Genomic DNA, 15,489 nt, shown 5'->3' with positions numbered 1-15,489 from the left:
CTGCTAAATGTTTTGGGGAAGCCATTGCCTAATGGATAGAGAAGCAGCTTTGGGACCAAAAGGTTGCTGGTTCAATTCCCTGGACAAGCAGGAGTGGCTGAAGTGCCCTTGAGCATGGCATTTAACCCCTAACTGCTCCCCAGGCTGCTCTAAGTATGTTGTATGTCGCCCTGGATAGGAGTGTCTGCTAAATGTTTTGGGGAAGCCATTGCCTAATGGATAGAGAAGGAGCTTTGGGACCAAAAGGTTGCTGGTTTGATTCCCTGGACCAGCAGGAGTGGATGAAGTGCCCTTGATCAAGGCACCTAACCCCCAAGGCTGCTCTGGGTATGTTGTATGTTGCTCTGGATAAAAGCGTCTACTAAATGTTTTGGGGAAGCCATTGCCTAATGGATAGAGAAGCAGTTTTGGGACCAAAAGGTTGCTGGTTTGATTCCCTGGACCAGCAGGAATGGCTGAAGTGCCCTTGAGCAAGGCATTTGACCCCTAACTGCTCCCCAGCCTGCTCTAGGTATGTTGTATGTCGCTCTGGATAAGAGCATCTGCTAAATGTTTTGGGGAAGCCATTGCCTAATGGATAGAGAAGCAGCTTTGAGACCAAAAGGTTGCTGGCTTGATTCCCTTAGGGAGTTTTTCCTTGCTACCGTCACCACAGGCTTGCTCATTGGGGATAGATTAGGGATAAAATTAGCTCATGTTTTAAGTCGTTCAGATTCTGTAAAGCTGCTTTGCAACAATGTTTATTGTTAAAAGCGCTATACAAATAAACTTGACTTGACTTGACTAGACTTCCCTGGACCAGCAGGAATGGCTGAAGTGCCCTTGAGCAAGAGACCTAACCCCCAACTGCTCCCCAGGCTGCTCTGGGTACGTTGTATGTCACTCTGGATAAAAGTGTCTGCTAAATGTTTTGGGGAAACCATTGCCTAATGCATAGAGACGCGGCTTTGGGACCAAAAGGTTGCTGGTTTGATTCCCTGGACCAGCAGGAATGGCTGAAGTGCCCTTGAGCAAGAGACCTGACTGCTCCTCAGGCTGCTCTGGGTATGTTGTATGTCGCTCTGGATAAGAGCGTCTGCTAAATGTAATTTTTCAGGCTCTGTACTTGTTTCTATCGTATCTCCGTTTGGTGCATCCTGACTCACTTTTGTTTGTGCTGCCATTCAGTTGCTTAGCAGAAGACAAGCTCTGGTGGAAGCCCTTGCTGCATTATTAATTGAATCCTAATGATTTTCTGGCACTTTGGCCTCCTGTTCGTCAGTTGCCTACCTGCTCGGTGGCATGCTGGGAGCCGGACTAATAGAACACAGCCAGGGTCCTACTGAGGTCCAGAGACAGCGACACACTAATGAGGGACCTCTGTTCTGGTTGCTAGCGCTCTGTATATATGTGTGTGTGTGTGTATATATGTGTGCTCGTCTATGTCAGAGACAGACAACGTGAGGAAATGAAGAGACAAAAAATCAGCGGTAATGAGAGAGAGCACTGAACATTGCTGATTGTTGCTTATGTGTGAGGTTAAAAGGTAAAAGGCTGCAGTGTGTGGTGTGTGTGTGTGAGGGAGATGGACAGATACACAGCTGGAGAAGGCAGTAATGCATGGCCATGCAATCCATGAAGACTTTCGATCATCTTGATTCGTTGTCAAGGTTGCCAGGCAACTTTAGCGACTGATTAACGTGATAAACACATCGAAGACTTTCTCCTCCTGATTAAACTCATCCCTAATTACCACAGTTACCACATAATATCACTCTGTTAGAACTAATGAGACCTGACACTAATTATCACCTGTCTCATTTAATTGGATTTCCAGCAAAATTTTAAGTTCTCACAACCCTTGTCTAGCCAACATTAACAACCCTGTGAGCATCACCTTGGTTCGATTCTCAGAATCAGAATCGTGCTATATTCTTCTACTCTGTGATGTTTTCGGGGGGGGGGGGTCGTCGTCTTCTTCTGTCAATCTGTCTTTTTTTCCCCTTGTCTCTTCGCTTTCCCCAGTTGCACTCGGATTTTTAAACAGCCTCTGGTTGGGTTGCCATCCATCTGTCAGTCTCGGTGTGTGTCGTAGGGCTTCATTAGTTTTCTCACACTCACACACCCACACGCTGTGCGTTTTGGCATCGGTCCGGAACCCTTTCTCAGGTTTCTTTCCATGATGGGCTATGTAAATGGGGAATAAGGCAGGGTCAGATGTGAGGAGGAGGAGGAGGTGGAGGAGGAGGGGGGAAACGATATTTATTCTACACACACACACACACACACACACACACACACACACAGTCACAGATGGCTGTCTTGAGACCCCAAGTGGCTTGGCCTGTCTTGGGGTATTCTAATGATATATGCATTTTTAATTTTTTTTTTTTTTGTAATTAGTATGTCACTTCAAAGTCACTCAGTGTTCACCCTGAGGTCAGTGTAAGGTCAAAGTCACATCGTTGATCCATCACTAGCATTCACAAAGCTTCAAAGCCGCGTTCATTTCCCTCAACAGCTACTCAAAAGCTTCTTCTGTCGTTTTTCCTCAGGTGAATGAGATCTACCAGGATGCCTCACTTGGTGCTCATATCAACGTAGTCCTGGTGCGAATCATGATGCTCTGCTCAGCCAAGGTAAGCCTACCTTAAGTACGCTCAACTCTCCATCACAGCGCTTTTCCTTATGGCCGCTTTAATTTTTTTTTTTGCTTCAGAACCGTTCACGAGAAATAACCAACTTGAAAAAAAATGGGAATTTACATACTATAATGTTCTTATTTGCCACGCTGATAAGGGCATGGTGATAGCCAGAGAATCCAAGAAAATGATGCTAAATTTTATATTAAAATCCAAGGTTTCAAGATGGTAAATACAATCATAAAAAGTATAACATGACCTTGCACAATGACCAGGCGAACTTGCTGATTAGACAGATTTCAGATCTCCTCAGAGACATCATAATATTCTAACAGACATGCTCGATTGTAGTAGCGAACCGTTACTGTTAGAGCTGGGACTTGAGCTCAGCCAAAACTGAGCCAGAGACCAAAAAAGCAACATGGCAAAGGATTTTGCAAGGGATTAGCGGCAGGCTGCCAGGTCACTCCGTTGTGTGTAGTTGTCGATGTTGATTTAAAAAGTAACTAAGTAAATTATACATGGAAATGAATACTTAAGTCTGAGTGAAAAATACTGTTGCGAGCGGCGTGGAAGAGGAGTCCGGAGACAGAAATCTTAGTTTCTTGGTTGTTAGCCTGTGCTACTTGCTCTCGATAGATAGCACTGGCTTGACTGCTTTATTAGCATTCGCTAACACTACTGATGAACGCTACACTGGCTGGAAGGTGACTTCACTGCTGGGTTGACGGCACCGACTCACGGTTAAGCTCGTGTTGGGGTTTGATAAGGCAGAGGGCGATCAATTTTTGCTCCCTCCCACTATAAATCAAAATCTGATTGGTTAATTCATCTGTCACTTCCTACATAAACATACACTGCCATGGCCTTCTGTTCCAGCAATGAAGTCCTAACCAATGAGTGAGCAGTTCGAAACTCTTCTCAGCCTAGAGACAACAAACAAAACAATCTCATCGGATAACTTGATTTTAATGTGTTCAGGACAGTAACCCTTTCATTTCTGATGCAAATGTAATAGAAAATGAGGCCGAATTAGAAGAGAATAATTATAATGTAATTATGAAAGAATGAAAGCAATTAAATATAATATTTGAAAGGCTGATATGTTTGGGCCTTCTCTGAAGGCCTAAAAGGCCCTGACGGTTCTCCTCTGCTGGATTGATGCCCATCTTTCCCAGATTCCTAGCTCATGCAAGATCTTATCAGGAAGAAAGCCTCACCCAAGAGCCAAGGATCCAACAAGAGATAACAGTTATTCACCCTTTGTCATGAATTTAGATTTGCTGTCGATTTCAGAGATGGCTGAAACAGAACTGAGACTCTTAGATGAAGCTAAATATCTACAGTATCTCATATCGAACACACTACTTTCCTTTTATACTGTTGTGGCTAATAAGTGGTTTGAATATACAGTAAATGTGAAACTGATGTCCAGTGGAGGAAACAATCTGATTCAGTGTGAGCGGAAATATTTAAAGAAGTTAGTCGAGTCAGAGCAAAATGAATACTTTTGGTTCGTTTGCTATTTGGCTTAGGCTACACATACAGTACTGTACAAAGGTCTTAGGCACCCTGGGGTTTTGTTTTGTTTTTTTCATACAAACTCTGTTACAGATTTCCATTTTATGACTTCTGCATTATCAAGTCAGAATATTACAAAAACATTTTCGAGTTCCAAATGTTCGGTTTCCAGCACAAAATTAAAATTAAAATATGTTCATATCTGAGCAGCATATTCCATAAGAGAGCACTTTTCCGATTAAAAAAGAAAACATAATGAAGGCTACTGGGTTTTGGTGCAAAATTAAGAAGCGAGTGTGACAAAGTGTCCGGAAAAACTGTGGCTGGTTCTGTAAGATGCTCAGTAAAACCTACAGCTCATTTCCTTATCAAACTGCACTCATTGGACCTGAGACTACTTTTTTTTTTTAAAGCAAAGGGTCGTCTCACACCAAATATTGACTTTGTTTCGTTTATTACAGAGGTGGACAAAGTACCCAACTTCATTACTTAAGTCAAAGTACAGATCCCGCTGGTCAAATGTTACTCCGATACAAGTGAAAGTTGTCCAGTCAAATATTTACTTAAAGGTCCCATGGCATGAAATTTTCACTTTCTGAGGTTTTTTAACGTTAAAATGAGTTCCTCTGACCTTCTTAAGTCACCCCAGTGGCTAGAAATTTCATAATGTGTAAACCAAACTATGCCCAACATTTGAGAATGGCGCGTCAAAACGGCGCATTGATAAACTCTTCCCTTGCCTACGTCAGCAAGGGAGATGATCCCCACGCCCCCCCCTCTGGATTCCCACCCACTGTATGGATTGCCCGCCCAGCTCAAAAGTTGCCACCAAACATGGAAGTTGCGCTGTACATGGATGTGACAACACAGAAAGGAGTCTGTTTTTACTGCCAACGGGAGAGCCCCTGAAGTGGCTTAATTTTATTTACTCCAATAATACGCCGTCGAGTCTACCTAAGACGGTGTATGTTTGTCGGAAGCATTTTCCTGATGAATGTTTCCACAACTTGGGACAGTACAGGGCAGGTTTTGCACATCAACTGTCACTGAAGCCTGGGTCCGTACCAAGCATCCCTGCCGTATCAGCCACAAACACCGAACAAGTAAGTGTATAACTGTTAAGTCGTTTTGCCGTGTTTTAAAATCGGTGCCACGTTAGCCTTGCAATGGCTACATTAGCTGTGCAGCTAACCGCTTCCTGCAGTTAGCCAGGTACTCTGCGCTACAAAACCAAAAAGCATGCAGCATGCTCTGTTATAATAGCCAATCAAAACAGTTTTTACAAAGACAACCACATTCTTTTTTTAAAGTCACTCGTTCATTTTGTTTGTTTGTTTGTTCAGTAAAAACCCAAACATTTGTTGAATTTATTTTATTTCCTCGCGTTGCACCTTAATGACGTCAGCGCGCGGTATTTTTCCCTTCGCGGTTTGTTCCTTCTCTCTCACCATAGTAAGACACCCATATCCGCTTGTTCTGACCCACTGGAGGTAGCGTCACAGTGCTGTTAGCCAATCAGAGGTAACACGTTTACATGTCATGAATATTAATGATAAGACCCGCCTCTACTCTTCCCCGCCTCCTGCTTCTCATTAGCAAAACGACGCACTGGGAAAAGCGCTGAAATGGGGCTTTCTCCCAGGAGGCTATATCTACGTGCTGAGGGTTCATTTCGAGAAAGGCTGCGGATATAACATCCGGAAGCCTCCACGAGCCCGTTTAAAGCATCAACAAACCACCATGCCATGGGACCTTTAAGTTAAAGTACTGAAGTACTCGTCTCGTCTCGTCTTCTTCCGCTTTATCCGGGACCGGGTCGCGGAGGCAGCAGTCTAAGCAGGGTACTGAAGTACTTGCTTTTAAAAATACTTAAGTATTAAAAGAACATTTTCTGTCAACGCATTGTTGTATTATTGCCACAACGCTTATAATAGCTAATGCCATTACCAAAGACAGAAATGTGAATTCACAAAATGAACGCATGCTGTGCATCATGGTGGTTGAACGTTAAGCGAGCTAGTCAGGGAAGCTCCACCTGACATGCTAGCAAACTCTTTTCAAACTCAAAATCATATTGGGTAGCTAACGCTACTAGAAAAGAAAGATTTCTACATTCTGTTTATTTGGCAAGATTGTGCTAAAACATATTTCTGAAAGGACTTCAGATAAGTTAACGTTGTTCATGTTAGTGTAACTCTGTTTTAACATGCTAACTAACAGTGTCCAAGTTAACTAGCTATGTGTTAACGTTAGCCGTGGACAAGGCTACGGCAACTTGGCGGGCAAATCCATAGAAAGTCCTTTGACTAACCAGACTGCATAGCTACGTTTGCAACGTTATCGCTAGCTCTAAAAGCACAGACAACTTCGTTGGAAGCTTTCTCTTGGAATAAAATGTTTATATACCTCAATATGCTTCTGCAGGTTGGACAGCGAGTTTTTCTAGGCCGTGATGTGGTTCGTTTTCGGCAAACAAAGCAAACATTTAAAACGAAACAAATCTTTATTCCTTTCAGAAAACTGAAACATGGGTTCTAGGTATGACCATGGGTGTGTGCATTCCCCAGAAGAACCGTCTCCTTCCATTCTACCATCAACTGATCGTGTTTAAATAAAGCTGCTGAGAAATCATTGAGCTTGATTTTATACAGTCTATGGACGTGACGTGACCCTAGTGATTACTGATCGGCTGTCTCAGTGTAACGTGGGAAAAAAACAATGACGTTTTCGAAAAGAAAAGACAAAAACATCCACTTTCAAAGCTGCTTCATAGTAACGAGTAACGAGGACCTTGATAGAAATGTAATGGAGTGAAAAGTACGATATTTGTCTTTCAAATGTAGTGAAGTTAAAGTCATACGTTTCCAAAAAAAATAATACTCAAGTACTGTACAGATACTCAAAAAGTGTACTTAAGTACAGTACTCAAGTAAATGTACTTTGTTACTGTCCACCTCTGCTTTATTATGGCTTCCTGCTTACTGTTTATAGTGTTTTTTAATGTTGAAACATTTCATTTTGTAATTTTTAAGCCATTTTTGATTGACAGCATTTCTTTACATGTGCCTAAGACTTTTGTACAGTACTGTAATTAAACAAACAAAAAAATAATAATTTGGAATTGGAATACGACATTGGCTGAGCAGTGTGTAGGACTGAAAATGTCCTCTTAAAACTCAATTTATTGTTCAGAAGAACGGCGATGGGGAAAGGGTGAAGAAACCCTTGCTAAGTGTGTGTACGATTCACAAAAAACACCCAGTCGTGCTCAATAAGTGACTAGATCATTATATTAATAACTCATTTAAATCATCTTGTGTTTAATTTCTCTTTTTTGGGGGGGGGGGTCAGTCTTAATATCCAGAACGCATCATACTTTGGTCCATGGCTCAAATTGTGCCTTGTGGCTCAGATTACCAGCTCATAGCTACAGAAAAATGCTGCTCGTGGCCCAAAATACACGGCATGTTTGGTTCACTGCAGGGTCGATTCAGCCGTGAGTTGCTTTCTCAGTGCAGTCGAACCGTGCTGGAGTTTGATTGGAATTGATATGGGACCACATCGCTAAGGCGATCTCAGACTGGGTGTCCTGGTGCGCAAGAGCACAAGTGTAGAGTTTGCCTCAATAAACTGCATCAAAGAAGAAAATGGACGAGGTTTTGATTCAAATGGACTAAACCCAACATATACGAAAGCACCTACAAAAGGCTTAGACACCGTTTTTTTTTTTCATACAAACATATAAGGTAAATGGGTAATCCAAAGAGACACATGAGAGACGAGCCAGAGAGAGAGAGAGACACATATGAGAGAGACGAGAGAGGAAGAGAGAGAGAGAGAGAGAATGAATTTCAAAAGACCTTTAATGCAGGTATTTGACAGATAAACACAATGTTATTTCAAAAATAAATAAAAATTAAAATTAAATTACCAAAAATGTGCAAAGGTAAGTTCATCATTTTCTACTGCACATAAAACACCATTTAAACACCAAATATCCTCAAGCAGTTGTGTATTCTTTGTCGCTTTATAAAAGCGAAAATCAATAAATATTCTAGATTTAACCAGAGCAGCAAAAACGGCTGCAACATCCTGATCCTGGTCACATTCAATCTTATTTTTACAACTCATGTACGGTAAATAGCCATTTTAGCTTGACCCAATACAAAATTAAGCAACTGACAAACAGGTCTGCACTTCTTAACATAACCCAAAAATAAAGATCTTCTTTGAAAACGTCTCATTAAAACACTCGAAGAGTCTCTCTAATCTAATGCATTAAAAAAGCCAGTCAATCTTGAACAATTCGTAAAAACATGAAATACTGTTTCTCTCTCAAAACAAAATGGACAATTATGACTCACTTCAGGACGTAAAACAGAAATGAAAGCATTTGCAGCAATGATTCCATGCAAAACATGCCATTGTAAGTCCCCAACTCTTTTAACTAACGGTGGCTTGTACAATGCTCTCCATTCCGGTTTCACTTCATCACCCAAACCAAGTACAGGACGCCAGGGAGAGTCAACCTTCTGATTTAAGGGTTGTTTTACAATCAGGGTACGCAAGCTAAAAATCACATTTAACACTTATTATCTTCAATATCAAAAGGCTTGACTAAATAAACTTGGTTGTTTATTGTAGGCGGCACGGTGGTGTAGTGGTTAGCGCTGTCGCCTCACAGCAAGAAGGTCCCTGGGTTCAAGCCCCGTGGCCGGCGAGGGCCTTTCTGTGTGGAGTTTGCATGTTCTGTCTGCGTGGGTTTCCTCCGGGTGCTCCGTTTTCCCCCACAGTCCAAAGACATGCAGGTTAAGTTAACTGGTGACTCTAAATTGACCGTAGGTGTGAATGTGAGTGTGAATGGTTGTCTGTGTCTATGTGTCAGCCCTGTGATGACCTGGCGACTTGTCCAGGGTGTACCCCGCCTTTCGCCCGTAGTCAGCTGGGATAGGCTCCAGCTTGCCTGCGACCCTGTAGAAGGATAAAGCGGCTAGAGATAATGAGATGAGATGAATGAGATGTTTATTGTAGCCCTGTGATAGCTCTATTTACCATGCAAAAAAAAAATTGGTGATAACGTTATTTTTGGTGAATGTATGGCAATATATGTCATATTTAGCAAAATTACTCGTGTCATTTAGAAAAAGTGCTTTTTTGACCACAGGTAGCTCCAGAAGGGATGCACTTAAATCATTCTTTATACCATAAAACAAATATTTGGTTCCATATCATTGGAAACATAGTTAAGTTTTAATGTTGAATGCCAGTAAGTTTTTGATCAAATTAGTATGTAATTGTGTCAAAAAAATGTCCTCTCCGAGACAGCTAATTTTTCAATATAAAATAACATATCTAGAATGATTATTTTCATAGGGCGGCACGGTGGTGTAGTGGTTAGCGCTGTCGCCTCACAGCAAGAAGGTCCGGGTTCGAGCCCCGTGGCCGGCGAGGGCCTTTCTGTGTGGAGTTTGCATGTTCTCCCCGTGTCCGCGTGGGTTTCCTCCGGGTGCTCCGGTTTCCCCCACAGTCCAAAGACATGCAGGTTAGGTTAACTGGTGACTCTAAATTGACTGTAGGTGTGAATATGAGTGTGAATGGTTGTCTGTGTCTATGTGTCAGCCCTGCGATGACCTGGCGACTTGTCCAGGGTGTACCCCGCCTTTCGCCTGTAGTCAGTTGGGATAGGCTCCAGCTTGCCTGCGACCCTGTAGAACAGGATAAAGCGGCTAGAAATAATGAGATGAGATGAGATTATTTTCATCCTAAAATGTGGCCAAGATATTGGGACATAAATATTAGAGACAACTAACACAAAGCTTACAGCCTTATATTTAAAAGCACTATGGAAGTAGTGGATTCTGAATTGTCAAAAAAAAAAAAGTCCTCTCCGAGAATCACTTCATTTGTTTCTCCCAGCCCTGCTGAAAGCTACACCTAATCTTCTTTATCTTATATCAGATTACACAAAACTACCATACACACACGTCAAAAAATTACCTGAAATCTGTTCTTTAACTTGTCCTTCACTTAAAAACTGGTACAAGAACCAGTTTGAATCAATTTGAATTTTGGACCCCTGTGACACAAACTTTGTACCCTGATTGTAAAACAACCCTTAACCACTTCTGGTTAAAAATTTTGACACAAACCTCGTAAAACACATGACCACCAGTTCTGCCAGCTCTGTGTAAGGGCACAGGTTCAACATTATCCAAAAAAAGACCAGCATTTTCACCAAAATCTGGATATAGTGCAAGATTGGGAAATGGATCACTATCACAAGGAACTATTCTCTGCTCAAAGTAGCCTTTTAACCAAATTTTCTTCTCCTGTAAGTGAGGCTTTACATTTTTCCAATAATTGGCGAGCGACACGAACAGACCTGATGTTCAAAACTCTTGCTACATTTTGACAATTTTGAAAATCTCTACCGGCCACGCCCACCAACTGCCCCAAAGTACGGGTAAGTAAGCGTGACCTTAAACTGTCATACATTGCATTGCTGTTGTAAGTAAAGTCCAACCATGTCCCAAAGATCAAAGGCTCTTTTAAAAGCCAATACAAAGAAGGTTTTTTACTTAATTTCTGTACAGTGAATAAATCCCACACTTTAAAAAGATTCTTGTAAAAATTTGGCAGCTGTAGAGTGTCCAGTCTTCTGGAATCCATTAAAAAAAGAGATTTGTCCATGTCCAGTCCACCAACAGTTCGTAAGTAAAATGGCAAAGGCCACAGATTTCCATCTCACATATTTTTGCTCAATTAACAACTTCTGTAAAAACTGCATTCTAAAAGCTGCTGTTCTGCTTTGCAAATGAACCAAACCTTGTCCCCCCCCTTTGGCAAATACAAAATACTTCGTGAGACCCAATGCAATTTCTCATCTCATCTCATTATCTCTAGCCACTTTATCCTGTTCTACAGGGTCGCAAGCAAGCTGGAGCCTATCCCAGCTGACTATGGGCGAAAGGTGGGGTACACCCTGGACAAGTCGGCAGGTCATCACAGGGCTGACACATAGACACAGACAACCATTCACACTCACATTCACACCTACGGTCAATTAATGCCGCTTTTCCACTACAAATGCGGCTGAGTCGGGCTGAGCCGTGCCATGCTGAGTCGAGCTGAGCGGGGCTGTTGGAGTTGCATTTCGACTACAACCGCGCTGAACCGTGCTGGCTGGAAGTGGGTGGACACATTGGGTGGAGTTAGCGAAAGTGGGTGGACATCACGTGATGTCGTTAAGCGGCGCAAACAGTGACATCAGTGACCTTTTAAGCGGTAGTCTCACGACCCGGATAGTAAACAATAAACATGGAGGACATGGAGTCGTTAGTGTTGCTGGTCTTGGTTCTGTGGCTTGTTGTCATCGACAATGCCAACAGATACTGGCAAGAGCGTATAGATGAGACGAGGCACATAAGGCTTCAGAAATTCTCGTAATTCGTAATTCTTCTTCTTCCGGGTTTACGGTGTTTACAGATCCCAGCGTGCTCGCGGGGCGTGTGTGGGCATGTGAGGACACTCCTCCTCACCAATCAGTGCACAGGGGAGTGTCTGCTCACGCCCCCAGCCTCACTCGGCTCAGTTTGGCTCGCTTCAGCCCCACTCCAAAACCGTGCGAGTTTTGGGTGTTAAGCAGGGCTGAAGCGAGCTGAGTCGTGCTGTTCTGAAGTAGTCGAAACGCGAGCCGTGTCGGGCTGAAGTGAGCTGAAAAAGGGTAGTGGAAAAGGGCCATTAGAGTCACCAGTTAACCTAACCTGCATGTCTTTGGACTGTGGGGGAAACCGGAGCACCCGGAGGAAACCCACGCGGACACGGGGAGAACATGCAAACTCCGCACAGAAAGGCCCTCGCCGGCCACGGGGCTCGAACCCGGACCTTCTTGCTGTGAGGCGACAGCGCTAACCACTACACCACCGTGCCGCCCCCAATGCAATTTATCCCAGAAAAAATCTCACAACAATGATTGTACTTTTGAAAGCAAATGTGCAGGTGGATCGACACCCGCTAATTTATGCCACAGAATAGATGCCACTAAATTGTTAATAACTAATATACATCCTCTATATGACATTTGTGGTTTAAGCCATCTCCATTTATCCAACCACCCTTTTATTTTATCAACAATCCCCTCCCAATTATTCTGCACATAAGTACTGTCTCCAAGGAAAATACCTAAGTATTTAATACCATCACTCTTCCATATTAGCCCACCCGGTAACCTTGGAAGGCTATTGCCCCATTTTCCAACAGAAAGAGCATCACTCTTTGACCAGTTGATTCTGGCGGAAGAGACAATTTCAAAAACCTTAGAAACTTCAACCAAAGTATCCACATCATCCTGATCCCTAACCATCAAAAGTACATCATCTGCATATGCTGAAAGATAAAAAATATCATTGCAGCCTGGTAAAGATATACCTTTTAAGACACTTCTAAGTCTATGCAGGAAAGGCTCTATAGCCAAACTATAAAGAATTCCTGACAATGAACATCCTTGTCTTACTCCTCTTGACACTTTAAAAGGAGCACATAAGCCACCGTTAATGTTAAGCAAACTTTCAATGTCATTATACAGTACTTTTATTTTATCTATAAAATCTGAGCTGAAGCCAAATGCACCAAGAGTCTTCCAAAGATAGGCATGCTCAACTCGATCAAAATCTTTCTCTTGATCTATAGAAATAAAAGCTGTGTTTAAGCCAAACATTTTTGATACATCTAATGTCTCGAACCAATGAAACATTGTCAAATATTGACCTTCCAGGGACACAATAAGATTGGTCAGGGTGAATAACCTCTTCCAGAACCTTCCCCAACCAGGTGGCCAATACTTTAGATAATAACTTGTATTCAGAGGCAAGCAAAGACACAGGACGCCGTGACTTCACATCACAGAGATCCCCCTTCTTAGAGAGAAGGGTAAGAACAGCTCTATGGCAGCTCATTGGCATCAGCCCTCCGGCTAAACTATCATTGAGCACCTCAAGCAAGTCCTCCCTCAATTCAGGCCAAAAGCACTTAAAAAAATCCATTGGAAGTCCATCCAAGCCAGGCGCCTTCCCACACGCCATGCTTTGAAGTGCTTTATGCAACTCTTCTAGGGTCAACACCCCAGTGAGGATCTCGTTTGACTGGTCTGAGACTTTAGGTAGCCCCTTGAAAAAACATCTTTCAGCAGCCTTGTCCTCCTTGTGCTCACAAGCATATAGCTTAGCGTAAAAATCCCAAGCCCTAGAGCGAATTTCAGCTGGGTTTGACAACGTTTTACCAGTTTCTGACCTTAATGCATGGATAATACGCTTCTGACCATTCTTTTTCTCAAGATTAAAAAAACACTTTGAAGGTGCATCCATCTCGTTCAGGGTTTGAAAACGTGACCGGACAAGAGCCCCTTGTGCTTTGCGTTCCAGCAAGTCAGCCAATTTAGTTTTCTTTTCAAATAATTTGTCCAATGTATCTTGATTATTACAAGATTGTGCCAAGTTCTGACAATTTAAAATCCCATCCTCTAAAAATTTCATGCTCTGTACTGTATCTCTGGAGACATTGTAAGTATACTGTTGACATACTTGTTTTATCTGTGTTTTACCATACTCCCACCAGCTCTGTAACGATTCAAAAGTGTGCTTTTCAGTTCTAAAAGTGAACCAGAAATATCTAAGCATGTTCTTAAAATGATTATCATTCAACAGTGCATTGTTAAAATGCCAATAAGCACTTTTAGATTTAACAGAACTAATAAATACAGAGCATAATACCAGACTATGATCTGAAATACAAACTGGAACAATACAAGACTTTTTAAGAATGCTTAAATGATGATTAAAGATATACGAACGGTCCAGCCTTGCAAGGGACACAGAATTAGGCCCTGTCCACACGGCAACGGATTCAGGTGAATCTGATAAAATTGTTTATCGTTTTGGCCTGGCGTCCACACGGCACCGGCGTTTTGGGTGCCCCAAAACGAAATCTTTTGAGAACTGGTTCCAGAGTGGAAAAATCTGGCAACGGCCCCGTTGAGAAGTCGTCTGGATGAGTAGAACGGATTTGTTTACGATGACGTCACAACCGCATGACTGTCAGTGCTTCACGCCGGGTAGAAGTGTAACGAACTTGATGCGAGTTGTCAACAAATCCTATAACTTGGTTCATGAAACGCGCTTACAAAATATTTTCACTGTGAATATTTATTGTGTAATGGTGCAAAGTGAGAGAGAGAGAGAGAGAGAGAGAGAGTGAGAGAATAGCCCTTAGGGCAGAGTCTTTAGTCCAAACACTGCGGAAGTACTGAGTATAACCAAACCGCGCACCGCCCGTGCGCTTTCCAAAAACAAAAACAATCCCGCCAGCAAAAATAGGAGAAAAAAAAGGAGCGATCTCACCTCTTCAGATGTTGGTTTAAGTCCGACAATACATTCCTCAAAAAGGGCGTAGAAGAACAAAGTAATCCATCAACGTGTAGCATTCAATTTATTCCGGACCATTAAAGAATTCTGGAGGATATCAGAATGTTGGCGTACCGGCTTCCATCTACCCCCATTCATTCCTCTTTCCGTGTCTTTCATTTTACGCTACTGATTAATAATCAAAACTTTATGTGGCTGATGCTACAGAAGAAGGGGTTTATGCGCATGCGTCTACTTCTTCTATTGTTCTGGTGTCTCCGATGGGACCGTCTTACAGCGCACGTAGAGGTGTGGCATGTGTATTGCATCGTTTTCAGCAAGCGTTGCGTTGCCATATGAACCTGATATTTTACTGGTCCGTTGCCCATGTGGACGCGATATTTAAAAAAAAAAAAATCTTGTTGCCGTTGTCGTGTGGATGTAGCCTTAGCAGACATATGAGTCTGTGTGTACTGTGACACATTTCTATGTAAATTCCTCCAAACATCACTTAACTCATGTGCGTCTAAAAGTTGCACTAGTTTCCTTCGTGAAGGCATATGTGGTTCAAGGTGATTTCTGTCTATGTCTTTCTCCGTACAATTAAAATCTCCACCCAAGAATAAATATTCTTCGTTGGAACAGTTTTCTAAGGTTGTATCAAGCACATCCAGAAAACACATTCGCTCTAAAGCTAATGTTGGAGCATAAACACAAATAAAAATAAAAGCAGCATTCTCAAAAAGAGCCCTAACTTTAAGAATCCTACCCTTTATGATCTCCTCTGCAGTGTAAGAAAGAGGAATAAAACTGTGGGAGAACAAAATCGCAACGCCACCACTAACAGAGGTTTTGTGACTTAGAAGGGCAAGACCATCCCATTCTTTAACCCAATCAGTTGCATTTCTAGTTCAAAAAGCCTTGCCCCTTTTAGACTCTCCCTTGCTCCA

At 42.4% G+C, this 15,489-nt stretch overlaps 1 protein-coding gene across 5 annotated transcripts in view; it reads left to right on the top strand.

The window, feature by feature from the left end:
* The window catches only part of adamts2a (ADAM metallopeptidase with thrombospondin type 1 motif, 2a), a 168,366-nt gene that overhangs the window by 87,003 nt on the left and 65,874 nt on the right, over positions 1–15,489 (top strand). For all 5 annotated transcript variants that reach the window (XM_060936380.1, XM_060936383.1, XM_060936381.1 and 2 more), the window contains one exon: positions 2,535–2,618. In XM_060936380.1, coding sequence (XP_060792363.1) covers positions 2,535–2,618 — 84 coding nt within the window. The remainder of the gene's footprint in view (positions 1–2,534; positions 2,619–15,489) is intronic.

The sequence above is a fragment of the Neoarius graeffei genome, chromosome 12 (genome assembly GCF_027579695.1).
Source record: "Neoarius graeffei isolate fNeoGra1 chromosome 12, fNeoGra1.pri, whole genome shotgun sequence".
Taxonomy (NCBI): Eukaryota; Metazoa; Chordata; class Actinopteri; order Siluriformes; family Ariidae; genus Neoarius; species Neoarius graeffei.
This window is presented reverse-complemented; position numbering and strand designations above follow the sequence as displayed.